Source organism: Equus quagga, chromosome 11, assembly GCF_021613505.1.
Source record: "Equus quagga isolate Etosha38 chromosome 11, UCLA_HA_Equagga_1.0, whole genome shotgun sequence".
NCBI lineage: Eukaryota > Metazoa > Chordata > Mammalia > Perissodactyla > Equidae > Equus > Equus quagga.
The window spans coordinates 46771575-46799081 of NC_060277.1; the positions used below are offsets into that span (position 1 = coordinate 46771575).

Consider the following 27507-nt stretch of genomic DNA (forward strand, 5'->3'; position numbering starts at 1 on the left):
TGTAATTAGGAATTTTTAGAGGATCAGTGGAATAGTAAAAAAATAAAAAAAATAAACCGCTAGAAATATAAAAAGGGAATTAAGTTTCTAGTGTAACTAAAAATGTCCAACTTTTTGTTTAAATAATCAGAGCACACACACACATTGAGAAGCAGATAGGATCTTTCACCATCTGAGAAATGAGAAGAAAAGGTTGGTGAGGAAACAGTAAATTCTTGTGAGGGAGAAGCTACAAGTCCCAATGGATGGCCTTATTTGTTTTGTGTGTGTGAGGACGACAGTCCCTGAGCTAACATCTGTGTGTATGTGGGATGCTGCAACAGCATGGCTTGATGAGTCGTATGTAGGTCTGCACCCAAGGTCCAAACCGGTGAACCCTGGCTGCCGAACTGGAGTGCACAAACTTAACCACTGTGCCACTGGGCCGGCCCCAAGATGGCCCTAATTTTTAATGAAATTAGCCAGCAGGGTTATTTGGTGACTCAGAGGTAGGGAGGGCAGACACTATTATTCTTGCTGGACAGATGGGAAAATAGCCTTGGAGAGGTTTATTGATGTACAGATTAGAAGATAACAATCAGAAATCTTTATGAGAACGTTGTTTGATTTCCAGTATTTACATTCATCTCTTATCACTAAAAATCACACACACTATTTACCTTAATCTTTGATCCAGGAATTGCAGACACTGAATTCACGGCTTGTTTCATTTCACCTTCAATGTCTAAAACTTCTTCAGCTTTGTGATTCAGAAAATAGATGGCATGAGGGTTCAGGGATCATCACGATCCCTGAAATTCTAGAGCAGGATCTCTAGCTCACTTTGGCTGGGCTGGGCCCTCAGTGTCACTCTACCTGCTCTCTGCCTCCTGTCAGAAGACTACATTCCCACAGTTACCAGAAAGCTAGAGGTCATCTGACTGAAGAACACTCACTTTTCCTCCTCTCCACTTCAAAATTTTCTAGACCATTGGTTGCCAAACCAGTATTCCTAGTTCTCTTAAGAACAATAAGGGTAGAAGCTAAGTTTATGTATATACAATCACCCAACTACATATATAGAATCACGACCAGCACTATAGAGGTTGACTGAAAGGTCAAAGTTCTTTGTACTTGGTTGAATTTATATTCATTCAGTGTGATAACATGGTGACTGTCACTGGCTGTTAATGACATCATTAGATTGCGAGGTAATGTAAAAAGGTTGGGGAGAAGTTTACTCTATTCCCTTTCCTTTTCCCCTTGGGTCTTAAGCAACCCTTTTCAAACTGTAGTGTGCATGTAAGTCACCTAGGGATCTTGTTAAAATTCAGGTTCTGATTTAGGTGGTCTGAGGTGGAGCCTGAGATTAACATTTCTAACAAGTTCCCAGATGATTCCAACGCTGCCGCTGCTGGCTGAGGGATCAACCTTGGAGTAGCAAACTCTCAGAGAAAATGCATCCTTCTTTTTCACTCTTACACTGCCATTCCCTCTTCTTCATTTGCTTGCTCCCAGTCGTCTCTGGAATCTGATGCTATCAATGAACCCCCTTCTCTCTAGAATCTCCTATCACTCTCCACTTATATAACACTTATTGTTGGCCAGGCATTGTTCTAAGAATTTAACAAATATTTAACTCATTTAATCCTCGTAACAACTTGATGAGGTAGGCACTATTATCATGCCATTTTATAGCTGGAGAGGTTAAATAACCTGCCCCAGGCCACAGAGCTAAGAAGTAAAGGAGCTGGGATTTGTACCAGGCAGAGCACAACTTCAGTCTTTGCTGTTAACCACTCAACATCCTCAGGTCATCCTTACCATTAACGATGACTTTCAAATCACATTTCCTCTTGCTACCTTATCATTTCTCTTTCTTTTCATGATTGAACATCTTCAAAGAATATCCACGCTTACTTTTTCACTCTAACCCTTTGCTGTTAACACTTGTGCTTACCACCTCACCAAACACCTCTTCCCCTAAATCACCAATCCTCTCCAAATCATCAACAAATACAGCCTCGTATTATTATTCATATTCCTTAATCTCTCTGAAGGTGTTACCCATGCTCTCTTAACTTCCCTATGTTTCTAGAACACTGAATTTTACCTGATTTTCTTCTTTTTCTTTTTTCTGAGGAAGATTAGCCCTGAGCTAACTACTGCCAGTTCTCCTCTTTTTCTTTTTTTGCTGAGGAAGCCTGGCCCTGAGCTAACATCCATGCCCGTCTTCCTCTACTTTATACGTGGGACGCCTACCAGAGCATGGCATGCCAAGTGGTGCCATGTCTGCACCCGGGATTTGAACTGGCGAACCCTTGGCCACCAAGAAGTGGAACGTGTGAACTTAACTGCTGCACCACCAGCCGGCCCCTCTTCTAACTTTCTGATATTTCCTTTTCTACCTCCTTCACTGGCCCCTCTTCCTTCTTCTTTGTCCTGTTCTTTCAATCTCATCGTCAATAGCTCATATACTCCCTATGTCCTACTTGAAACAGAGTTCCTAGTTCATTCCCTTTCCCCTCTCATCCTACTAACTTGCCAGTCATGACCATCCTCAACACCTGCAATCACTCCCACCCTAAGACCAATTTGCCCAAGAACAAATTTCTAAAACTAAAATGCAAAATCCTTCCTTCACCCACCATTCCACTGCCTGTGCCTTACTCTACAACTAAACCAGACAAGATACCTTGCGCCAATATATCCTTCCTCTTCCTGTCTCCACAAAGGCTTTCTGCTCCTACCACCTCGATTCACTGAGCAAGCATTTATTGTGAACCAAGAACAACGGTGAGCAAAAACAGACACTGTCCATGACATCATGGTGCTTGCAGCTAAGTAAGGGTGACTGGAATTTAACAAATAATCATACAAATTATTAACACAGATCAGGAAACTCCAAGACATGGAGAGAAAATGACTTTTCCAAACCTGTTTATGTTTAGGGCCCTGAACTCAAATGACCCTCCTCTATGAAGTTCCCCTTCAGATATCCTACTCATTCCCTCCCTTTTTAATCCTACATTCTCTCCTCACTAAGTAATCACTTCTTTAACAGTTTTATGTTAGCACATTTACATTTTGTATATCTATCAACACAAGCTGTTCCCTCCCCACCCCTTTCCTCCTTATTTTTATAGGCCTCATATTCTATACCTTGAGAATCCCAGGAGAAGGTAGAGAGATCACATGGTCATCTGAAACATCTCTTATTCAGCAATTAGGACACTGAACATCATTCTTTTACCTGAAATAATATTTTTAAGTGAAATTGCTTACCCAAGAATCAGAAACTGCCCTGGGGCTGGAAGACTCAGTTGTATAGAGTCTTTGAGAAGTGTGAGCAGTGATGCCCAGCTATCCACTAAATTGGGCACTGGGATTCTGCAAGATAAATATAGTTTGTATATTTATATAAAGCCACAGTAAATTTCAATTTTCCTTGTATTTTCCCACAGTCTTTAACACATTTTCCTACTAGTTTTTCTGAAACATTCTCTAACCTTTTACAGACTATGATAGGACAAAATTCCTAAAAGCTTTACGTTTTCTACTAATATTATATAAAAAGAAAACCAAACACATTTAACATATCCAGTGTGATTAGTCTAGAAAGTTTGCTATAGAAATCCCAGTTTTTAATCGCGTGGATTCTCAAAAGTAAAATCCAACTGCAATAAATCTCAGTTTAATTACTGACATCAATGTCACTTACCCCACCTGTTCTTTCTGCTTCTCTCTTACATTAGCTCTTTTTCCTTCACCTGAGTCTCTGTCTCATCTAAGGGAGAGCTGTTAATCTATCCTGAACATCAGTCTCTCACCTCTAGAGAAATTAAGATTATCTTTGATTCAGTCTGACCTTAACCCAAACACCCCTATGTATCTAAGTTCAGATTTTAGGCAGTCTTTGTTTTAAGTCACAACCAGTTTAAACACACAACATAACCTAACTTTATAAATATTAGTCACAGATCACAAACTGATGCCAAGGTTGGTGATTAAAATGGAATTACCCTACGGGGGGATTAAGATTCAGGTTCTCCAGTAAGAAGTTTACCAAAATTTAAATCAACTAACTTGTGGATCAGGGGTCAGCCAAACACAAAATTGGAATAACATAAGAAGAAGATATTTTCATACAATCCTAACATTAAAATAAATCAGATTAGGTTATCCCATGTTCACCGATATCAAAATAATAATGGATTCAGTGGCAATAGGCATGGTTTCAAGAGGAGGATTTATATTAAAAAGATTTTCTTACAATTCAGTATTTTAATATGCAGTGTATCTTTGATATACTTAGGTCTTTAGGTTTGCAGGATTTGCAGGGCTGGGTCATTAAAATATCCAATGATTTGTAGTAATATATCATAAACAAAATTTCTCTGTTTCTAGCATTTCTTCTTTTAATTTTAGGGGGAAAAACAGCAACTTCTTGAAAGAATTCAGGTGCTTTTCTCCTACATTTCTTAACTTTTCTACATTGCTAATGCAGTATGGAGAGATCCACGTCAGTTGTCTTACCTTTGAATATAAGCATAGAAAAACTGAAGCATGCAGACTTCCAAAGAAAGATGTTTCTATAGACAAAAGAAATCAATTTTACAGTGAAGAATAATGCTGCCTTTGCTTTTTCATTGTTGCAACAACTCTGTATTTTACTGCCAATTTTTAATTAAAAAAACGAAAACAACAAACATGAGTTTGTCATAAAAATTATGCAGCTCTTTTTCGCTTAGTAGGGAAAACAACACAAACAGGTAAGAGTTAAAAATGCATGAAAAGAATCAAAAGATTCTCACTTCCTCCCCCTGATGTCAAAAGCTAATACTCCAGCTATTGCTTTTAAATGATCCATTTACTTTATAAGCATCAAAACTAGTTTTATCTTAATCAGCTTATGCTTGGTTGGTGCTATCAGACTTAGGTTTTTTTTTATAAAATGTATTTAAATCTATTTTACCACACATTCCTGAAAATTAGTGTAGTTGTTCAAATTTGGGACCAACTTCTAATAGCTAAAATGCAGTCTTTAAAGATAGTGCTGAGGGTAACACAATAAAAAGAAAACACCTACCCTTAGAAATTAGTAACAGGTAAGAAAATGATACTGATGTCTACTGACATTTACCAATTTGTTCCTTTTTAGGACCAACTATTCCCTTGAAGGTTTCCCTTTTTACCACACAAAGAAAAGTCAGGGATCTGATGGATACAGAACTTAGTAGACTGAGGCAGAGGGGCAGCAACTGGGGGGTGAGGGGGTGGAACTTACTCTTGTTCCTTCACACTTAGTCCAATGTCTGGCACGAGATGCTCAAAATATTATGCTGAATTGAGGTTTCAAATGCAAATTTAAAATCCTATCACAAATGCCCCAGAGGTGATTTCAAAATGGTAAGGAAATTATTAAAAAGTTAATAAAGACACTGGCTATTCACATACGTAAGCACACTCTTCCCACTGGCAATACAAGAAAAAGATAAATGAAAAAATAATTCAACATTTTCAGAGATGAGTAATAATTCCTCTAATAATGTGATTAGGTCTATTTTGGCTTGGCTTAAATCTAACGTTCACAATTGGTAAATACTTTCCAAGAAAATATGACCTGTTATTGCTGGAACAAAGAGCAAAAAGAGTAGGTATGTCCATAATTTTACTAATTTGTACACTTTTATGTCTGCCTAATTAGAGACAGTGCACTGTGAGTGCAGAGATGATGTTACTGATTTTCTTGCAAAGTCCTTGCAAAGCACAGTCTTGTACAGAGTCAAGAAATGACACTGACTAGAACTAAGGTTATGGCAAAACACTGGGAGCTTATAGAATTGATTCATTCTGAAGAGAAAGCAATACAGAAGCTGTGAAAAAGGCAACAAGTGAGGTAAGCACACCTTGAGCTATGACTTCTGTGTTCTTCCTTTAAATGACTAGAAAAACCTCCCCTAAGAATTTGGTCAAAAAGCTCCTGACTGCTTTAGATGTACATATAGAGAGACAGGAGCAGCGAACTGCTCTTCACTGGCTGCAGGAAGTCGCTTGCAGACATTCATCATTGTTTTTACTACAAGTAGTGTGAGGGCCACGTGCACTCATCTCTGAAATATGTACTATAGTCAAAAGGACATTATTATACAAAAATAACTCACCCACCAGCATCATTTCTGGAATAGAACAAAACGAAAGCAAAGAAAACCTTTTTTACCTTGTCCTTGGCTATGGCTGGGGGCTGCTTTAAAACTTCTTTCACAGTCTGTATAACAGTTTCCGCTCTCATGACACTGATCGAGCGAACCAATTCTACTAGTAAAAGCTGTTCTTCACTGGCTGCCGGAATAACCTGGATAACACATCATTGCATTTACCTTTGTATGTTTGTACGTACGTCTTTAAGAAGAAATCACAGAATTAAGAGAATATTTTATAGCCTGTTCTTAATATAAAGGACTTTTTTTTCAAGTCACTTGATTACTTTAGGTAAAATTTATTTTTTTAATCAATATAATACATGGACATCATTTCAAAAAATCAAATAGGGCAATAAGCCTGATAAGAAAAAAACAGCCGTGCCCAATCCCAAAGAGACCATGCTCAACTCTTAGTTCTTTTCTATTATTTCTAAATAATACTCACTGCTATTATTTTTCCTATTTCATGGTCTTTTCTCAATTAGACATTATCTACTGACCTCCTAACTTCAGAAGACAAAGATTTCTCTCTCCTACACTTTTCTCCCTATCCTCCCAACACAGTAATATAACTTTATGTAAATCAACATCCAGTGTTCATATGACTATTTATGGTTGCGCTGTATTGTACTATCATTGCATTTCTCTTCCTGTACAACTTTTCATTTTTCCTAGTATTAGTGAACTTTTTTGTTAGCTTGGTTGTCTCTATCATAAATGCATCCCAAATTAACCGATAACGGTAAATCTCCCCTAAGTACATATTCAATAACATCAGGTAATTAATCTTCTACCCTCTCTTCCTCCTCCTCCTCTCTTTTTTTTTTGAGACAGCTGTACAATGTCTTTCTATTATACTCTGCCTTGGTTCTCTAGGCTTGCTACACACTATCATCTTGACATCTCTCCTATGACCATCAGCTTAGAGATTCCATTTCCTTTTCTTCTGTGCTGGAACCCCTATTTCTTGGATCTCATGTCTTCTTCCTTTTTGGTTTATTCTGTCTCCAGTGGAGATGCATTTTCCAGTAGCTGAGAAAGGGTGAATTGACGGCAGTTTTTTTTTTTTTTTTTTTTGAGAGAGTGCATGGTTCAAAAATGCCTTGAATGACAGTTTGGCTGGATATAGAATTATAGGTTAAAACTAATTTTCCCATCACAATTTTCAGTGTTGCTACTGAGAAATCTTATCATTTCATTGAATAGGACCAGTGTTTTCTCTTTAGAAGATTTTTAGATCTCTTTATCTCCAGTGTTCTGAAATGACATGCTGATCTTTGTGTAGATCTCTTTTCTTTCATTTCTGGGAAATTTTCTTGTATTATTTCTTTAATATTTTTCTCCCCTCATTTTTTCTTTCTGCAAAAGATACAGGCATACCTCGGAGATATTGCAGGTTCAGTTCCAGACAACTGCAATACAGTGAATACAGCAATAAAGCGAGTCACACAAATTTTTTGGTTTCCCAGTGCATATAAATGTTATGTTTACCCTATATTTTAGTCTATTAAGTGTGCAATGGCATCATGTCTAAAAAAACAATGTATGTACTTTAATTAAAAAATAATTTATTGCTAAAAAATACTATCATCTGAGCCATTAGCAAGTAGTAATCTTTCTGCTGGTGGAGAGTCTTGTAAAAAATGCAATATCTGCAAATTGCAACAAAGTGAAGTGCAATAAAACAAAGCATGCCTGTATTGAGTCTCCAATGTCATTCCCTTACTCCCCTAATTTTATTATCTCCTTTCCCCTATTTTCCATTACTCTAAGTTTATATTCTATTTCTGGCATTTATCTACTTTCTCTTCCAACCTTTACACTGATTTTGTTTTGCTTCTGCCATAAGATTTTTAATATCCAAGAAAAACTTCAATTTTTTGCAATGACCTTTCTTATAATCTCCTCTTATTTCATGGATGCGATATGGTTTCACCTATTGAAAGACATCACTATTATTATTTACATTTTCTTGTTACCTCCATTGCTTCTTTTGAATTTTTTTGCCTAGTTGTTTTGGTTTTTGTCTTTCATATTAGAGGCTTTCTTCATGAGCGGTAATCCTTGTCATTCTATTCATATTTAAATGTGAGGAATAATAGTATAGCTAATATTTGCAGAGTGCTTATTAAGTGCCAGGCATTGCTCTAAGTGCGATAAATATGGTTTTGATTAGTGCTGTTGAGTTGATTCTGATTCCTAATGACCCTGAGCACAGCAGAGTGGAACCCTGACTGGTCTTTTTGTACCATCCTCTCATCTTCTGGTACTCTATCGGACAATGCTCTACTGCTATTCATAGGGTTTTCATGGCCAATTTTTTAGGAAGTGGATAGCCCGGTCATTCTGTCTTAGTCTGGAAGCTCCACTGAAACCTGTCCACCATGGGTGACCCTGCTGATATTTTAAATACTGGTGGCAGAGTTTTCAACATCACAGAAACATATAGTCACCACAGTATGACAACCGATAGACAGGTGTTGTGTTTCCCTAACCAGGAAACAAATCCAGGCCACGGTGATGACAGTGTATATGTATATTCTTCTAATTCTCACAAACCCATGAAGTACTATGTCTACCCTGAGGTCACATAGCTAGTCCCTGGAGGAGTTAGGATTTGAAACCCAAGGATCTAGTTTCAAAGTCTGTGCTCTTAACAACTATGTTATTACTGCCTTTCAAAAAGAAATTAACAAGTGATGGGAGTCAAGCATTTGTGTACAAGACTAATTAATAGGTAGGCCTCCCTGTGTGGTGATAACAGCCCAATTTTTTTGTTAGGGGACTCAAAAACTTCAGCTATAGGTCTTCTTGTCTTGCTCAGGTCATCTTTCTAGAGAGGAATCCTCAAAACTACCTGAGGGACATATATCTTCTTGCCATCTCACTGGGGTGAAACTGATTCCCATTTTTCAGTATGTAGACTTTTCCTGAATGCTCCTGTTTTCAGCATGAAGTCTAACTTCTACCTGTGTCAGTCTTGTGCCGCTGAGTCCAGAGCCTCTCTTGACAAACTCTTCATAGAGTAAACTTGACTCCAGTCTCCTGCTGGAGTAGGGTAGGAGAAGTGGGTGGTTGCTTGGGTTGGGGGAAAGGGCTCTAGAAGGAGTCTAAGCGCTCTTTACATAAGCTTTCAACCAATCCTCCAGATTTCAGCCCCATCCTAACCCTCTGCCTTTAAAACTACCTGATACTCTACTCCCAGAGACTGTCTGGTTTTACAGCGAGAATTGATTCCCTTCTTGCATGCACTTAGATATCAGCTTTCTCTACTCTACTAAGTCAGCTACAACTCAGACGTGTTTTTCATCTGGCAAAATTTCGTTAACACTTATTTTTTTGCGGTTACCTCTCCCAATTTTTTGTCATTGTGGGTTTATGTCTTTTAAAATTCCTTTATTCTCATTTTTGGAAAGACAGCAGAGAAGAATGCATGTGTTCAATATGCCATGTTAAACCACATGTCCTTGACTGCTTTTAGATAGTCCAGGATTTCTGTTCTGTCCAATGTAATGTGTACTACTGAATCCTCACATGCAAACTAATGTGATAAGTGGGAATGTTTATTTCTATTATTTTAGAAATGTCAGCATATATGTAATGTGAAATCAGCACAAAAATAACAGATCAGAAACCTTTAGCTAAACAAATCATGTATCTTGTGTGAATGTAAATTTACTAGTCTTAATATCCTGAGTCACTATTTCTAATATAGAATACCTTTTCTGAACTTTCAAAGTCACAAGATTTTCACATATAATCCAGTCAAAACCAATACACGAAATACATTTAAAAATAAACTACGGTATCGTGAAAAACTAGTCAAGGTGAAAACTTCTCTCTATATCCTTGCTTTGTACCTTGAATGACTAGCATTTTAAAAAATACACTGTACTATATTACCATTTCTATTTAAAAAAACAGCTACAGTTTTAATATCATACTAATTCCTTTTTTCAAATAAAATTATATCTTTTATACTTAAGAAATTTAGGCAACAATACTTATCTAAACCTGTAGACAAACTGCTGCTTTTCACTACCCAGCCCATCCCTGCCCCACTGCAACTAAGGGAGAGCTGAAAATCACCGAGTCCTCACCAAATGCTTACCAAGTGAAAAAAGAAAAAGTACCCAATGGTTAAATACACACCTTGGTCCTGGTGGTGGTTTTGTTCTGTTTTCTTTCATTCCATACGAACGCAATGGCAGCCATAAAGTGAACACCATGATTCATTGAAATGGGGCCTAATAATTCAAGAATCTGTTGTCTCAAGTTCTAAAGCAATTAAGCAAATGACAAGTGAGTTAAAAATTATGGAAGCATTAATAACAAAACTGCACTTTTAGTTTTTCTTGAAATAATACAGTAGCTATATGTTTTACTACCCAAACAATAGTAAACTTTAACAGTGTTAAGAGATGCAACCATGGTCATTTTAATTCTGGAAAATAAAAAAAAAAACCTATAAAATGACAACTACCAATCAGCCAAATGCAAGAGTCTATTTACTTGAGATAATTAAAAAAACACAATATATGAGATTCAATTACATTTGATGTAGATTCTTTAAAAAGTAGGGGGGCAGGAGGTGTTTTATATTTAAGTCAGATTAAATAAAAGAAAAAAGCATCATTTAATCCAAATATCAGTATGCAGACAAAATCTTCTAACGGTTCTACCCTTTTTCCTTCTCCCAATTCTAGGTGTGTCCCATGACTCCCAGATCTAGAAAGTCAGGTCTAGGATTAAGGTTAGGTAATTGTGGGATGTCAATTTGACAACCGACGTAGTATACACACTTTTAAATATTCATACAATATTCTTCTAATATAAAGTAAAAAATGTGGAAAATACTCGAGTATAAGGAAGAAAAAAATTCTTAAATCAAGCATTAATCCCGTCATCTTGAGATAATCAGTATTAACACATGAACTTTATTCCTTTTTCTGCAGATAATTTCTTCTTACATAATCGGAAATGCAATATTTACTGAATTATGTAATATCCCTGTTTCACTTAAATTTCCAAGCACTTTTCCATCCACTAAGAATTCTTCAAAACCACAAATATTAGTGGCTATATAATGTAACACTGAAAGAATAACTTAACCATTTCCTTATTTATTGTTGAGGGCCTCTTTTTTGCTATATTTAAATAAGGCTATAATGAACATCTTATAAATAAATTTTTGTATAATTTTGATTACCTTAGAATTCATTACTAAAGTAGATTGCTAGGTCAAAGCCTGAAATTTTTAAAGCTCTCTGTAAATTTAAAATAAATTTAAATTAAGCAATATTGCTAAATTGTTTTCTAGGAGGGCTTTGCACATTAAAAGTCAACTTAAAATGTCCTAAAAAAAGGGAACAAAGTTATAACATACAGGTATGAATGAACCTCAAAAACACTAGGTCACATGGAGGAAGCTAGATATGAAAAACCAAATAATGTATGATTCTATTTATATTAAATGGCCAGAAAAAGCAAACCTATATATAGAGAAAACAGATTAATGGTTGATTGTGATTAGGAATGGGAACAAGGAGTAACTGCAAATCGGCACTACGACCCTTTTTGTGGTGACAGACATGTTTGAAAATTAGATGGTGGTGATAGTTTCACTCTGTAAATTTACTAAAAACAAAAAATCACTGTATCATATATACTTAAAATAGGAGAATTTTGTGATATGTCATATCTCAATAAAATGGATAAAATTATTTGATGATTAATTATTCAATCCATGCAGAGTACCAAAGGAGTACTCAAATTATTGACAAATTCTGAATATAGTCTTGGGGAAAGTGCCTGAATAGACTCTTGGGCTCCACAGGTAAAGTGCGAATTGTCTAACCTTTGTAGCTCCAAGATTAATAGTGGTAACAGATGCGGATGCAGCAATAATCATCTTTTCTGAAGAATCAGCCTGATGCAGGATGCTCCAAAGTAACGTCACAGAGGACATGATCATATGAAGAATTGAGAGGATTCCACTGCGGGCTTCAAACAAGTGTTTTTGGTCTACATTGACCAAAAGCTATTGAAGTTGGGGGAAAAAACATATCATCATTTACTAAGGTTTACAAATGAGGACTCAGTAGACCTGATAGTCTTTAAAAAGGAGGCAAATATTTGTGCAGCCTTACTTGGTGATACTGTGTAGTAGGATCCAACAAACAGTAATGGATAATGGCTGTGATCCCTTCCAAAAGGGTAAGAATCATATCTGGTGGAATAATGGATGCCATCCACAGAGGCCTGAAATAAAATGCATTCATCTGAACACAACTTCTGTGAAAGACAAGTTTGTGTTTTATTGATAGTAAATGTCCAGCATGTGGTAGGAACACAGTAAGTGCTCAATAAGTATTATATGAATAAACAACTAAAAGGATAAATTAAGAGCTTTTATATCCTAATCTATAAAATAAGTGAGTCACACTAAATGTACTAAAGTTCTTTCTGGCTAAAAAATTCTATACAAAATAAACAAATATCGCTAGCAAATCTCGAGTAACCACACGATGGCAGCATGTCAGTATTAAGTGATACAGGCAGTTTTCTTATATTTTACATGTAGTAGCTGAGGTTATACAGGAGATAAACCAGACTCTAGTCTATGAAACATCTGGCTAATTTTTGACAGACTAATTTTGAACATGGCCTGGGGATACAGATAGAATTTACCACCAAACCATGAAAATCTAGAAGAAATAAAATCAGATAGGATTTATTAATAAATAAAATTATTTGTAATTTAAAAATAACTTTAGTGTGAAATTGATTTGCATTTAGATAACATTAAAATAAACCTAGGGAAACCCTTTGCTGAACTTTCTATTACTTTTGCCAACTCAGTCAAGAAGACCATTAAAATTAATTTTAGCCCTTAGGAGAAAAAAGGCCTGTTTAAATATTCCTTCCCTTTCCATTCTTGATTCTTTTATTGATACTCCTCCTCAAGCTAAATACTATTTGTAATCTACTGATAACAACTAATTTATTTACTCAAATTGTGACTTTCGGGATGATTAAGCAATCATATATGTGAAAAATGTCAATGATAAAGTTAAAAATCAACCCTTACCTACTATCAGATAATCCGGTTTCATATTTGTACTGCTGAATTAGATTATCCAAATTTCTGCAAAGTTGTAGCGTTACAGAAACAACCACTCTCTGTAGAACTTTCCCCATGTAAGGCAGAGTAGATGTGATTAAACCAATCCATTGTGGGTGCATCTTACAAGCACAGTGTTGATGTAAAGCTCGTATCACTGCACAGAGGAACATGCCTTGACATGTGATCGGCTGAGCGTGCAAATACTGAAGAGAAGTCATGGGCTGATGGGGACTGATGTGTTCCAGATCAGATACCACAAAATCAAAACCTGTTTCATTCTCTTCAGGGATAGTCATTACCCGGTGTTCTAGAACAATGAGCCTCTGAAGTACTTTCAGAAGTTGTGACTGGAGTGTGCTGCCATTGTCAAATTCATCCTCTGAGAAATTGATAAGGCTGTCCTCTGAGAAACCTTCTTCAACAGCAACCACATTCTTACCTGCCATTTTCTCACTATGCCACTTCTGTGCACTAAAGATAGATGACAGCAAACAGTGAAGAATAACTTTTTGAACTTTGCACTTAGATAACATATCAGAGATAAAACTAGGGAAACCCTTTGCTGAGCTTTCTATTACTTTTGCCAGCTCAGTAAAGAGTAGTGTCAAAATTTCTATGCTCATCATCTGCATGTTTCGATTGCCTATTAAATCTTGTGCAGTGACCTTGACATGAGTTGGGTAATGGCTACGCATGTAATATAAGCAGAGGGAAATAAGAATTTCTATGTACATAGAACTCCGGAAGTTATGATTTGAGTCCACTGGTATGTGACTATAAAAGTCTTTGCCCATAACAGAAATCCGGTGTCTGGCCAACAGATTCTGAAGCAGAGACAACTGAGGGGTATATGCATTATTTACACTAGTGGTTGAAATGGCATTTACGAAAGCAATAGGGTTAGTTTTCAAGATGGCTTTGATGGCAGAAAAGGCATAGAGAGTCCTTGATGAATCATACAACTGGAGATACAGAAGCACATGTTGATAGAGAGGATGGATGTTGAAGCTGGGAGATTTCCGTGATCCTGGAGAACCCATGTCACTCTCAATTTCAGAAATCTCTCCCTCTCCACAGCTATACCAGTTCTCCAAATCCAGACCATCACTAAAGAATACACTGGTTTGTTTGAGTTTTTCATTTGAAGGTTTTTTCTTGTCATCATCCTTTTTTCTGGCAAGTTTGACTTTAGGTTTTGCTCCTGGTTGTTTACCTGACTCCTTAACAATTGTTTCTTTCTCTGAGACTTTTTCTGATAGTTTTTCTTTGAAGCTGAACTGAATACTACTGTGACTCCTCTGTCTAGATTTGGTTTCTGTGGAAGCAACAGAAGAGTCATGGACATTCTGTGTGGTTCCTGAAATACAAGGTGAGGAGCTATTTCTGGAGATTCCATTTGCCACGAACTCATGGCCTCCCTCTGCAGATAGAGACAGAAACTGAGAATTTTCGTTACTCAGCAAAACACTCTGACTCCGCTCAGCGAACTGTTCTTCACTTTTAGTTGCCTCCTTGCCTGGATCCGCATCATTGTGCTTTGGGGACATAGCTTCAGTTTCTAACTGAGATGTAACTGATGCAGATTCTGCTTCAAGGCCACTGACGACTTTACATATTAGGTCAAACACCACCTGCTGAACGTCATCATCTGGGGAGTTGGCATTTGGGATCTGAGATTCCTCTTGGGTATTTACATTTTCAGGATCAACTTCGTAACTCAAGCTGTCCCCAGCAGAGGACTGTGAACACCCAGAGTCAGAACTCTGAAGTATTTCAATTGGCTGGTCTGGAAGATCAAAATCAGATACAACCATTGGAATCGTCTCACTGCTGGTACTTAGAAGGGAAAGTCGGTCACTTAACGGATTAACAGTGAGACTAAAGTTCTCTATCTCGTCCATGGAAAGTGGCTTCTCACCATTTCCTTTAGATGCAATGAATTGAACTTGGCTTACTGGCATATAAGAAAAATAGTAAAGAAGGAAAATATAAAATATATTAAAATAATTGAAATGTACACTGAACTCAAGATCTTTAATCATTAGTTTCATCATCTACTTATATTTTCCTATTAAAATTATACTTTATTACTATTTAGATGTTTTAAGTTAGAAAATTATGTTGATAAATATTAGCTGGAATTTAATAAAGACAATTCAACAATAGAAAGCCTATTATTCAAATGAATTAAACAGAACACATTTAACAGAAAATATAAAAATTTGTCTTAATCCCCAAACAAGACACCCTTTCTACTGCAGTTCAAAATTTTAGCGTTTTTTCCCTCCCTGTGTGATACTTCCCTTCACTTTTGCTGTTTCTAAGAATTCAAATAGTTTAGTATATAGTTAATGTATAAATACACAAATAACCTCCTTGATTTTAATAAAATTCAACAAACATTTATGAATTATCTAGTCTGAATAATGCCCTAAACCAGGAGACAATGAGGGTAAGAGAAGGAAAAGACATCACTCTTTTCTGCAAGGAGTTTAAACTAAGTAGGGGATCACAAATACATTCCTCCATTTCTATACTTTTGGGGCCATAGTATGTCAATGGCCTTCCTTAGCAAGGGCAGAAGGCTTAGTTTCATATGAATAGTACAAACCAAATGCTATCAAATTCAGGGAAAGCATCATGATACCACGGGTGAGGTGTGAGACTGATCTCGAGGGAAAAGTGACAATTCGGCAGACAGGCAGGAACTGTGGCAGGTAAAGCACTAACAAAGAAGTTCTGGCAATAAGCAGGGTAGAGCGTGTTCTTAGAAGGTTCAGAGGAAGCGGTGGGAAGGAAGCTAGAGAAGGGAACCAAGGCTCTGTAGAAACACACTAAAGATGAAGTAGGAGCATGATGGTTTAGTTCCAGCTTCATCATTTACCAGCCATGGGACTTTGAGAAAGCTATGGCCTTCTAAGCATCAGCTCCCTGCTCAGTAAAAATGACCTTTTTATTACTGACCTCACAGGGTTATTTGTCAAGACATACAAATGAGATATGTGAGACTCTTTTGTTTCTAAAGTATAATAAATTAATCTATGGAGCCATTATCACTGTATTAGAGAGAGCATCGCTCGACAGTTTATCAAGTGTGAATTTCATAGTAATAATGGCGAATGGTCATCAAACACTTATAATATGCCAGTCACTGCACCAAACATGCCACAAACATGACTACATCTAATGTTCACAATAAAGCCTTGAGAGGTGGGTATTATTATTCACATTTTACAGATGAGGAAAATGACTCATGAAATATAAACGTGCATTATAAGCTTACTATAAATTCCCAGTAAAGTATCTACAAAGCTTTGTAGGATCAGGACTGCTAAATAAACTCTAAAGGTGTCTCCATCAAAATTGAAGAACTTCTTCTCTGACCAGAGCTGTGCTGATTCCTCCCCTGAAAGAGTCAACTGATCAGAGATCCAAATCCTCTATCTAAGACGGTCATTGATGAAATACATTCTGACACGGCCCATGTGAGCACTGCTATTGCATGATGAGGGGAGAAAATAAGCCCAAGGAGAAAAATCTCACATTCAATTCTCTTGCCAATCAATCTTGTGATCACGTCTCACATTATTTTAATAACTTAATTCTAAATAAAGATGTTTACTTCCATATGATATTCACCATTGCTGCATGCAAAATTTTGCATGCAATGCTTGTCACTCTCTTCTCCAGGGTAACAGGGAGCCTTATTCCAATAACGTTCTGCTTGTACCCGCTGCACTGAAACCCTCTGAGTTTTTGGATGAAGCAGGAGCAACAGCAGTGGTTCCAAAACTCTTGCAATATCATGTCTTTGTAGGACTTGGTTCAGCCAGGCTTGCCCCACAGAGCTAGTAGAACCATCGAGACTATTAAGGCTATCTAACATGATGAACAGCGACCTACAATAAACACCAATAATTAAAACAAAGAACAAAACACCTACTTTAACTATAACACACTAATTTTTCTAAAATTAACACTATTCTAAGTTATGTTTCTTATTTTGAATTAACTACTTTAAACTGATCATATTTCAGGATAACTTCTGACCACAGCATTTTAATAATCTTAATCTCTACAGTCTCAGTATACACAATGAGAAAGGAGACAACACTCTTTTTCCCTTTTGTTATATACTTGAGTTTTTTGAAATTTCACAAGCACACATTACTTTTATAAGATAAATATAAAAAAATTAGAAAATTAGTCTTGTTTTAGCAACATAATCCTGTTCAAATCACCAAATACTGAACCCCCTGCAAGTCAACACTATTTCCACGCTGGTCCATGCTCCTCTGCTCCCACTCTCTTTATGAGTCAAAAGCGTGCGCTTAATTCAAGGAAAGACCTTCTCTAAAAAGTATGGAGGTATGGTTTGGAATCAGAAAACCCAAGATTCAAATCTGGGCCATCCACTTTACCTCATGTGTGGTCTTGGGCAAATCACTTAACTTGCCTGGGCCTTCACTGCCTCACAGGTATGATGAGGAAAGGCAGTCATCAAATTAGAAATGGTATTTGTAAAGTACCTAGGCCCAGGGCCTAGTTCATTGTAGAGGTTCAACAGCAGGTCATTTAAAAATGGTAATGCTGCCTGAAAAGCACCAGCTGAAATAACATCTAGTAGAGCACACACGTGATCCTGAGCCGGGCTCTAAGCATAGTTAGGTTTGTGGCCGCCTCTATGAGACCTGCTGGTGAGACTGCTGTCTTATACCAATATATAAATCTACCTATACATAGCATCTCCTTGGAACTTAATGCAAATCTCTTGTTTGGGTTATAAGTCATCTAAGTAATCTAGACAAACAGCAAAAGCACTCTCAGGTAGCTACAGGTTCTCTGAATTCACGGAAGGGGTTTGTCAGTATTTCAGCTGTAGATTTTAGTAAGTCTAGGTCAGGCAGAAGATTGAGAATAACTGCTGGAGAAATACAATGCAATCTACTGTTTATATGTAATTTCACTCAATGTGAATATGGACTCAAGAAGGCGGTATCCATTGCTGTATTCCTGACACCTGAGAAAGGCACCTGCCACACAGTAGGAGCTTAATGAATAGTCGTCCAATGAAAGGAAGGAGCACTGGGTCCTCCAGAGCTAGAAAGGGAAAATCTGGTAGATAAATAAAAATGCCATGCATTTTAATATACTGAGATTTTCAACAATAATTTATAAATTCTATTTATAAAATTTGTAAATTGCTATTGCCTACTCCTGCCAAAATAACCAGAGGATTCAAGAAAAGAGACATTACGATATCCGACTATAAAATCTGAATATAAAATATAACCAACCTGTCAAAAGAACGTGCAAAAGATGAAGACTTATTTATATGGAGGTCCCTTGTTAGATGCCAAAGAACTGCAAACTTTGTATGTGCTTCCATCCTTATTTTCTGAGGAGGAATATGGCAGATTAAATTATTTTATTCTCTCTTGAAGATATTAAGTGATTTTAGTAAAATCAAAGTAGCCACTTAAGAGAGAGTATTATGTTCAACATTCACAGTACTCTAATACATGCTGCAATAAACTTATTTTTTTTATGGACATAGAAAAGTAGAAAATACTTAAATATACACAGAAATATTAAACCTAAAGGAGCATCTCACACTGACTCATAGATAATTATTATTTAGTTTAGACTAGGAAATCAATTTACTAGATAATTTCATAACAGGGGATAGAAAGAGCTAATAACATGCATGTCAAGATACCTTGAGAATAGGAAGCGCTTTCCCTGATTTTAATATAAATGCTTAGTAGTCAAAATTGATTTTACACAACTATATACCTTTGCTTCCAGAAATTATATATTAATCCCAAATGAATTTATCATCACTTATAAATTTAAACATCTAAAACATTATTTCTATAAAAAGAATATTACGCCACTTTTGGGATTATTTGGAAAAGATTAAGCGTTAAGACAACAATGGACATAACGATGCAAAAATAAATTATTTAGAAAGACCAGCATTTGGTATTAGATAAGGAACATGTATTAATCACTATTTATAATTAACTTATATTACCAAAATTTTTATAGTCTTTCCATATAGACTATCCTTCAAGTAAAGGCCCCTCAAATCAGGGATTCCAACTGTCTAAATTGCTTGTGATAGGTCAGAGGAATGTTTGCTTTTTCGTGGGCTTAATAAACACTTTTCCTATGAAGCCTACGTTTATACATCAACCATTACAAACATGTAAAAATAAAAGTAAGTAATAACAGGTATTTAAATTTTTTTCATGGATTTATGATATCTTTTATTCAGAAGTTAGTATTTCTTTACAAACAAAATATTGCACACGTAAACAGTATATAGTTTGTCCTAGATTTATACTTAATGGAAAAAAATTATTAAAATACAAGGCTTTATTTAAAATTTTATTTCTGAACAATTTTGAAAGAATATGTTGAAGCAGAAATAGAATTTTAACATTTTCCTTGGAATAAACTTTTCATTCTTCTCATTTACTCCTTCATTTGCACTTCCTCTCTTGCCAAATGCTTCATTTATTCATTACAAAGCCTTTTTTAATGTGGCCCATTCAAACTCACTAGCATTTAGTTTTTTAAAATTGGGGCAGTCCACTTCTAAAGGCTGTTCATAAAATCTTAAATTTGTATTACAGAGCAGGCACAGGAAGACCAGAAACTTCATTAAGTTACCCTGAAGAAGTCAGTGATAACGAATGCTCTGGCTTCTTCTCAGGCCCACTCATAGCTCAGCCATCTTTACTGTAACTGACTTATGTATCACTTCCTCTACAATAGGATTCAAAATCCTTATTTTGGATATTTATTATAACGAAAATAATGTAACTTTACATACTACCATTCTATAGCTTATTAATGTAACTTAAAACACATTATTTCTTTTCCCATATAGTATCAGTTAATGTGTCCAACAATTTCATCGAGGCCATCGATTTCTCTTTAAATGACTCAAGAACTTGGACCAGCAACAACTTTAATCATCACTACCCATAACAGGTGTCCTGAACTAAGAAATAAACCCAGCATTTGATTCTGGCTTGCTTGATTTTTCATATTACTGATGTTTTTGTAAATAATTTTCCTCTAAAAAGAACAGAACGCATTTATTTTAAAGATACTAAGATCACTCTGAATGAAACTATACTATCTCTTATTCAGATACTAGCTGTAATCATTCTCCTAGAATTTCCTTAATTTACCTTTTGGTATAATGAGAGCAGAGGCGGGGAGAGAGCACAGGATAAGAAGAGACAAATTTACCTTATCTTTATGGGTTAACTGCTGACTTATAACATCCTCACAGATGCTAGAAGAAGGAACCAAGTTATGTAATTGATAAAACAGTTCCACACTCTTTTGGTGGTGCTGAGGCGTCCCATCTCCCAGCTGGTCCCACAATGTTAAAGCTACACGCTATAGAAAAGGATATAAAAGTGACAGTGTTATAAAACCATAAACAAAAATTTATTTAACAAACATTTCCTATTAGGTACAAACAAGTCTCTGACTGCCAGACCTGGAAGGTCTTTAATACTCATTATACCACTGGGATGACTTTTAAAAGTGTAGCTTTCCATCTGTCCACTTTCTGGTCATCCAGGCCCTTAAAACCTCTTATGATAGTGCTTTAATAACATTTATTTTAAACATCAGACATGTAAGCACTTTCTGCAGGGCCAAGATAAGACCCCATTTCACTATTTTAGTGAAATTTAATAAAGTGATGCTAGAATATATTATCTTCCTTAAGAGGATACAAATCCCACATTGAATGTAATTTAATATTTACGGTTATATGCTGCAAAGTGAAATATAATTCATAGTCCAAATACCCAAACTACTTAAGACATACAAAATAGGTCATATGTATTTCAGAGCTACATTTGTTAATGCAGCATTTGATGATCTATGACAGCATTAATAAAAATGCAACAATCTTCACGATTTACCACCACAATGTTATAGAAATCAACTCTAATCTAGTAGAGGGAACTATCCAGAGGGGCACAATGACTTGAAATCAGATTTTAAAAATTTTTATCTTTCGTGCATAAAGAATCCACCTGCTTAAGATGTAATACAATTCAAATATACTTGATATTCTTTGTATGTAGAGAATATCTGCACTGTTGTGACAGAAATTAAAGAATGCATTTTTTTCTGAATGACATAATACACCACAGATGATAATGAGACAATACAGAGTCAGGAAAACTTTTGCTTTTGGAGAGCTGCAGTTGTACTCTGAAAAGCAAAAGTTCACAACCACTTCATCTGGAAGTAAGTTTTACTGCATAAATGAGCTTTCCTCTTTTTTAGCTGAAATTATTTCTTCCATGGCCTTAATGCCTTAATACTTGCCTTTCTTTACCCTAAGGCTTCCCTCATCCTTATCTTTTTTCTCCTCAGAAAACTGAGGAGAAGATGGCCAAAGCAGTAGAGATCAAGTGTGGTATTTTTTCTATATGATATGATATTAAGAAGTGTTCAATTAAGCCTGATTATCATCTTTAAAATCTCTGCTAAGCAAACTAGGTCAAGTATCACCTTAGGCATGTATTTCTTAGAATTTACCTTGAAAAATTCAGTCTTCTCAGCTATGTACCTCAGATTGCCCGGAGTGAGGGGAGGCCTAATAACCACAGCTACTCTTCCCTGGTTTGGACTTAAGGGTTGTGCAGGCTCCACACTGTTGATGTTTTCCCCAGTGACCATGGCCACAGACTGTGTCAAGCCCACCAGGTCCATGACTAGTGAAATAGCAACACTCTGCACGCTGAAATCACTCGCTTGGCTACAAGCATTCATCAGAGTCTGGAGCCACAATGGAGGCTGCACATGCTCCCAGTCTGAAACAAAAGATGGAAGCCAACAGAGGTCATCCCACTAAAGCTTTCACACATACTCTAACTTCCAAGTTAATTTCAAAAAACAAAGCACCTCTACTTAATTCCTTTAGGCCTTGATCTTTTAACAAAACCATGGTTTCTCACCTGTAGCTTTAAGAAAATAAAGCAGCAATGAGAATTTCATAAACTTTTTTAATATGTATTTCTTATGCCAAGTTATACAATCTATTTTCCTGTCCTAAAAGACAGTAGATTAATCAAACATTATGTTTACTGTACTATGTGTGTGTTTATATAAAAATTCCAATAAAGGTAAACACACATGATACTAGTCATAATAAAGGAAACCAGTAGATCTAAACGTTATATTCCTTTTCTTCAGAGAAAGGAGCTGATTTCTTTCTTACCTTATACTTACTTGCAAGCAAAGTGAAAGATAACAAAATCACAAAATTTTCTAACATTTCAATCTCCCCGTAATGACAATATTTTGTTAAAAAAATCTACAAATTAAAGTAACACTTTTAAAAATTAACTGGCTGAAAAAAAAAGTCCGGATTTAATATGAGTGCTTCTTAAAAAAGAAAAAGCATGCCATAGAAAATATTTAAATATAAATAAAACAGAGATGACCTTACCAGTCTCTGATTTTTCAGAATGTAACTCTGCGGTATGGTTCCCCTCAGCAATGTAAACTGGGAAACTTGAGCACTCCAAAAAGAGCTGACAGGCAGCAAGGAAGGCAGAAAGGTATTCTTTTGAAGTTTTTTGTTTATTTATATGTCTCTCTTTTACATCTCCATGTGAATCTTTGTCCCATTTTGAAGTCTCTCCTTGCTCTCGACTGAGATCCCCTTGCTGCTCTGTAGCCAAAGCCTGAGAAAAAGAGTTACTCTGAATGATGTAGAGGTTGATAAGTCTAGTGAGAAACTGTTGGACATACTCCAAACAGCACTGCATTGCAGTCTTTTGGGCTGTCTTCCCACTTCGGGGTGCTGTCCCCTGAGTGACTATGGAAGGGAGCTGGACGACAGTTTCTTCGGATCCCACAGTGGAGGCTGTTTCTGTCTCAGAGGATGTGCTACCAATTGGGATGGCAGCTGCCCCCTGTCCCTCACTCAGTTCTCTGTCAATATCATCAGTTCGGTCTGCTTGATACTGTATGAACTCAGTGAATCCACTCTCTGATGATCGACTACTAGGTGGATTTTCTCCATCTTCAAACACTTCAGTAGGATTTTCAAGAGAAACTGATGATACCTAGTAGAGATTACAAAGAGTATAAGGCTGAGTAGCTAAATGTATATATTGGGAATTAAAAATTAGAAATGGCCATGTTTTGAGAGAAGTCAGTTTTAGATTAGAGTATTCACAACTTAATGTACATACTTGGTTGAATCTCAAAATAGTTTCTACAATTGAATCATATGTCTATGATAATGAACAGGAAATATGAATATGGTTCTAATGAGTATATTAATATAAAGTCATTCACTAAGTATTTATTATTCACTACATGCATAGCATAAGGTCAGATTCTTGAGGGTAAAATTTGTATGTACAAATCTCCAGGATCCATATGCTTGTTCTCAAATGACTAACAATTTATTCAATCTACTTCATGAAACCACTTTCCTAATGTCCAAACAATGTAATTTTCCTAATATCCAAATAACGCAAGGAACGAAACATGTAAGGTAAAAAACAAAAACAAAAACATTTTAAAAACCAGACATAAAATCTAATAGGTCATCTGTTCAGGACTACATGAATGTGAAATTTCTGTCTTCAATATATAAAGTACCACTTAGATGTTTGCTGTTAATCTTTCATGCTTTCACAGTTACTAAATCCACATAATATGCCAGACACTGTGTTAGGTAGTAGGAATAAAAGGAATAGTTTGCAATCTAGAGGAGAAGATAAGAGACAATTACAATATAAACAAAAAATGAACTAGCTACTGAAGTAGAGCTGGAATTGATTAACCATTCCCTCCCTATAATGATAGGATGAGTATAATCATCAAGCATATTTTCTGGCTTAGTTTAAGTAAACAAAAGTTGTATATATCATGCTTTTCTTGGGTGATTAGGCTAGAGCATAATTTGAATTTGACTAAGGTCATTAAAAAGAGATCTTATTGAAGATCACTGAAGATACACACCAACTTCTCTGCTGCTACAAAGCGAGGTCTCACCCAATGTTCCTTACTTTAGTGAATCATACACCATGCATCAAATCAGCAAGAGAGAAACCTAAGCAGTGATTCTTGTACCTTCTCCACTTCTCCTTCACACTTCCCCTCCATTCACTGCAGCAGGGTGGTTTTGGGTGCTGGCCATGAGTCAGCTAAGGCTTTGCCACTTACTAGCATGGCAAGTTATTTAACCTCTCCAAACTTCGGTTTCCTCATCTGTATAATTAAGATAATAATTCCTATATTTTACAGTTGTTATGAGGATGAATTAAGACAGTCTATATAAAGCACCTGACAGTTAACAAACAATAAGTGTTAGTGATCACTCATTACCCTTACCAATCCATTACTATGGCTAATTGATTTTTCCTCCTAAATCTATGGCTAAACCATACATTTCTCTCTGTCTTCACTCTCCCATCTTGTTAGCACATTACCACCACCTCTCACCTGCACTACTGCAGGTCTCCCCACATTCATTTTTGTCTCTCAGATCCGTACTCCACACTGCAGGCAAAATAATCTTTCTAATACACAAATCTGATTATGTCACTTGCCTCTTTCAAACCTTCAGTATCTTCCCAATGCTCCTAAGATAAGGAATAAAAGCCTTAGTACAGTGAAAAAGGCTCCGTAAGACCTGGCCCCTGCCTACCTCAACAGCCACACTCCCCCTCACTATCTGCATAGTGTTCCTTTCCGCCTAAGAGCCTTTGTGAACGCTCCTTCCTCTGTCAAGCGCTCTCTTCTTTCTGCCTCACTCCTACCCCAATTCCTGCAGGGCTTCACTCAAACAATCCTTCCTCAAGAAAGTCTTCCTGAGGCCCTAATCTAGGTTAGATCAGCCCATTTTCCACATTCCCACCACGCTACATTTTCCTTCATACATTTATCACAACTATAATTCAATGTGCAATTATTTGTTGAACGTGTGTCTCCCAACTTTCCAAAAGAAAGGGTTGAGAAGGGTAGGGAATACCTACTTCACCTCTGGATATCCAGTGCTTTATACAGAGTGGGTGCTGAATGAAGAGAGGCTGTTTTCTCTATTTCAAAGGTAAGAAAACTGAGGCTCAGGGAAGTTAAAAAAAAAAAAAAAAATGTGCCCAAGGTTATAGCAAATAAGCTTAGTAGTTAGTAGAAGAGCTCAGATTAGGTGATTCTAAACTTCATGCTCATTTCACCATAGCATACCACTATATCTATAACAGTATGACAACTTTTCATATTATAATGTTAAAGTTTAGAGGCAGGTATCAGAATTGAACTTAATTATCAATTTTTCTCTTTTGAAAGGTTAATCATCTAAAATCTTAACACATTTTAAAAAGAAGTCTTACTTAAATGGTAAGATTGTCATTAGCTTAATACTATAAAGTTTATTTCTGTATTGATCTTTTTTATATAAGGATCATAAAACAAGAGACAATATTATGTTACAATTCAAGCTATGCATTCAGTTAAACTTGCATATATTTATAATATTTAGCTGTATTGTCTCTATTATATAACCATGTTTCAAATTATTTTATACTGAAATGTCTTTCTGAAAATAGAAAAGAATTACATATTTTGGACATTTGGGTATAGAGATCCAATATCCGATTTTACAAAAATGTACCAAGTGCACAGAGACAAAATTAGATTTATAATTTTTTAAGGAATCATTCCTTCACTTATACTTTCAGAAGAGGAATACAGAAAGTACCCTCAGATTTCAAATACGATCAGTTTTCACACACACATCTCAGAAAAGATAATACCATTGTGCTTCAGTGAAAAATAGGAAACAACAAATATGCCCTGGAACTATATAAGAAAACCCAAGGTGGAGGGGTAAGCATACTCTAAGGTTAATGAATCATTGTATTTTTTAAACAAGTATACTATTTAATTGTATTTCATTTAACATGAATGGATATTCCCATTTATCTTATCTGTAACCATCAATAAATGCCTCCAGATGTTTTCAACATAGTAAATATGAACATATTTGAATATGCTATTGAGAGAAGGCTAAGATCCTTCCCTCACTCTCATTAATCTCACTCAAATAAAAACCAAAGCTTCAAAAGCAGTTAAGACGTGTTTTAGTTTTACTTTTAAAAAGATTCTAGAGGCATAAATTATGGAAAAACAACACAACAAAATGAATTTCCCAGCAATAGAATCATATCATACCAGAATAGCATAACAGAATCTCACATATAAATAATAAGCAGGTAGGAAGGAAATTAAGAGAGACTGGTTTTGCTTTATGTAGGATGATCCTGGGATATATTGAAACTGATTAAGGATCAGTAATGTTCATTTCATATATGAAAAGCAATATATTCAGAAGGACGAAGAAAAAAGTTTTAGGATTAATACTTGATGGGAAACGTTGTCTGAAATCATCCTGATAATATATTGTGCCTGGCTGAAAAAGATAAAAAAGCAACTGAAAAGAAGTTGGGGCAGCTATACAAATACAGGATTTCAGTAATGAATCTTATACACTAGAAATGTTTAAATCTTCATTTTAACACAGTGCCCCGTGTCTAAATTCAATGGAATTATATAATTCCATTGAATGTTTTCATTAATATTTGCTTAAAAATATTTTAGTATTATAAACCTGAAAGCTTTGAATATTGATTTTTCCATAGGTGTTTTATAGGTATTTAAGTATGTTACTAATGAGAGACATTAAAATTACTGTAACTCTATTCAACATCATACAGTAAGCATTAAGAATCTGGAAGACTGAGGAGAGTAAAAAGATTATGGATTTCAAGAAGCGCATGTCAAAAGTTTAGTGTATATATGAAAGGGACCAGTAAAGTTTAGATGACAAACCTGCTGTCCAATATGGTAGCTACTAGCCACATGTGGCTAGTGAGCACTTAGAAATCCGACAGAGGAACTAAATTTATTTCAATTAATTTTAATTAAAATTTAAAAATTGGTAACTTATTAGAAAACCTTTAAGTATATTTAGGACAACTTGGGTATGTGAATCTAATTTTTCAAACGTAAATTTTATGAAATTAAATACAGATCAAGTATTTCTGATAAAAATTTAGCCTTTGAATGAGGATGTGCTGTAAGTGTAAAATACAGAGCGGAATTTTGCAGACAGTACAAAAGAGAATGTAAAATATC

At 35.8% G+C, this 27507-nt stretch overlaps 1 protein-coding gene across 7 annotated transcripts in view; it reads right to left on the reverse strand.

Annotated features, from left to right (window-relative positions):
* The window catches only part of DOP1A (DOP1 leucine zipper like protein A), a 90928-nt gene that overhangs the window by 14922 nt on the left and 48499 nt on the right, over positions 1-27507 (reverse strand). For 6 of the 7 annotated variants that reach the window (XM_046674718.1, XM_046674722.1, XM_046674717.1 and 3 more), the window contains 12 exons: positions 22802-23423; positions 21889-22163; positions 20575-20727; positions 18606-18706; positions 16948-17207; positions 13273-15262; positions 12332-12443; positions 12040-12222; positions 10335-10460; positions 6200-6334; positions 4516-4571; positions 3265-3369 (listed from right to left, as the gene is read on the reverse strand). In XM_046674718.1, coding sequence (XP_046530674.1) covers positions 3265-3369; positions 4516-4571; positions 6200-6334; positions 10335-10460; positions 12040-12222; positions 12332-12443; positions 13273-15262; positions 16948-17207; positions 18606-18706; positions 20575-20727; positions 21889-22163; positions 22802-23423 — 4118 coding nt within the window. The remainder of the gene's footprint in view (positions 1-3264; positions 3370-4515; positions 4572-6199; positions 6335-10334; positions 10461-12039; positions 12223-12331; positions 12444-13272; positions 15263-16947; positions 17208-18605; positions 18707-20574; positions 20728-21888; positions 22164-22801; positions 23424-27507) is intronic. The other variant, XM_046674723.1, reaches the window with a different exon arrangement.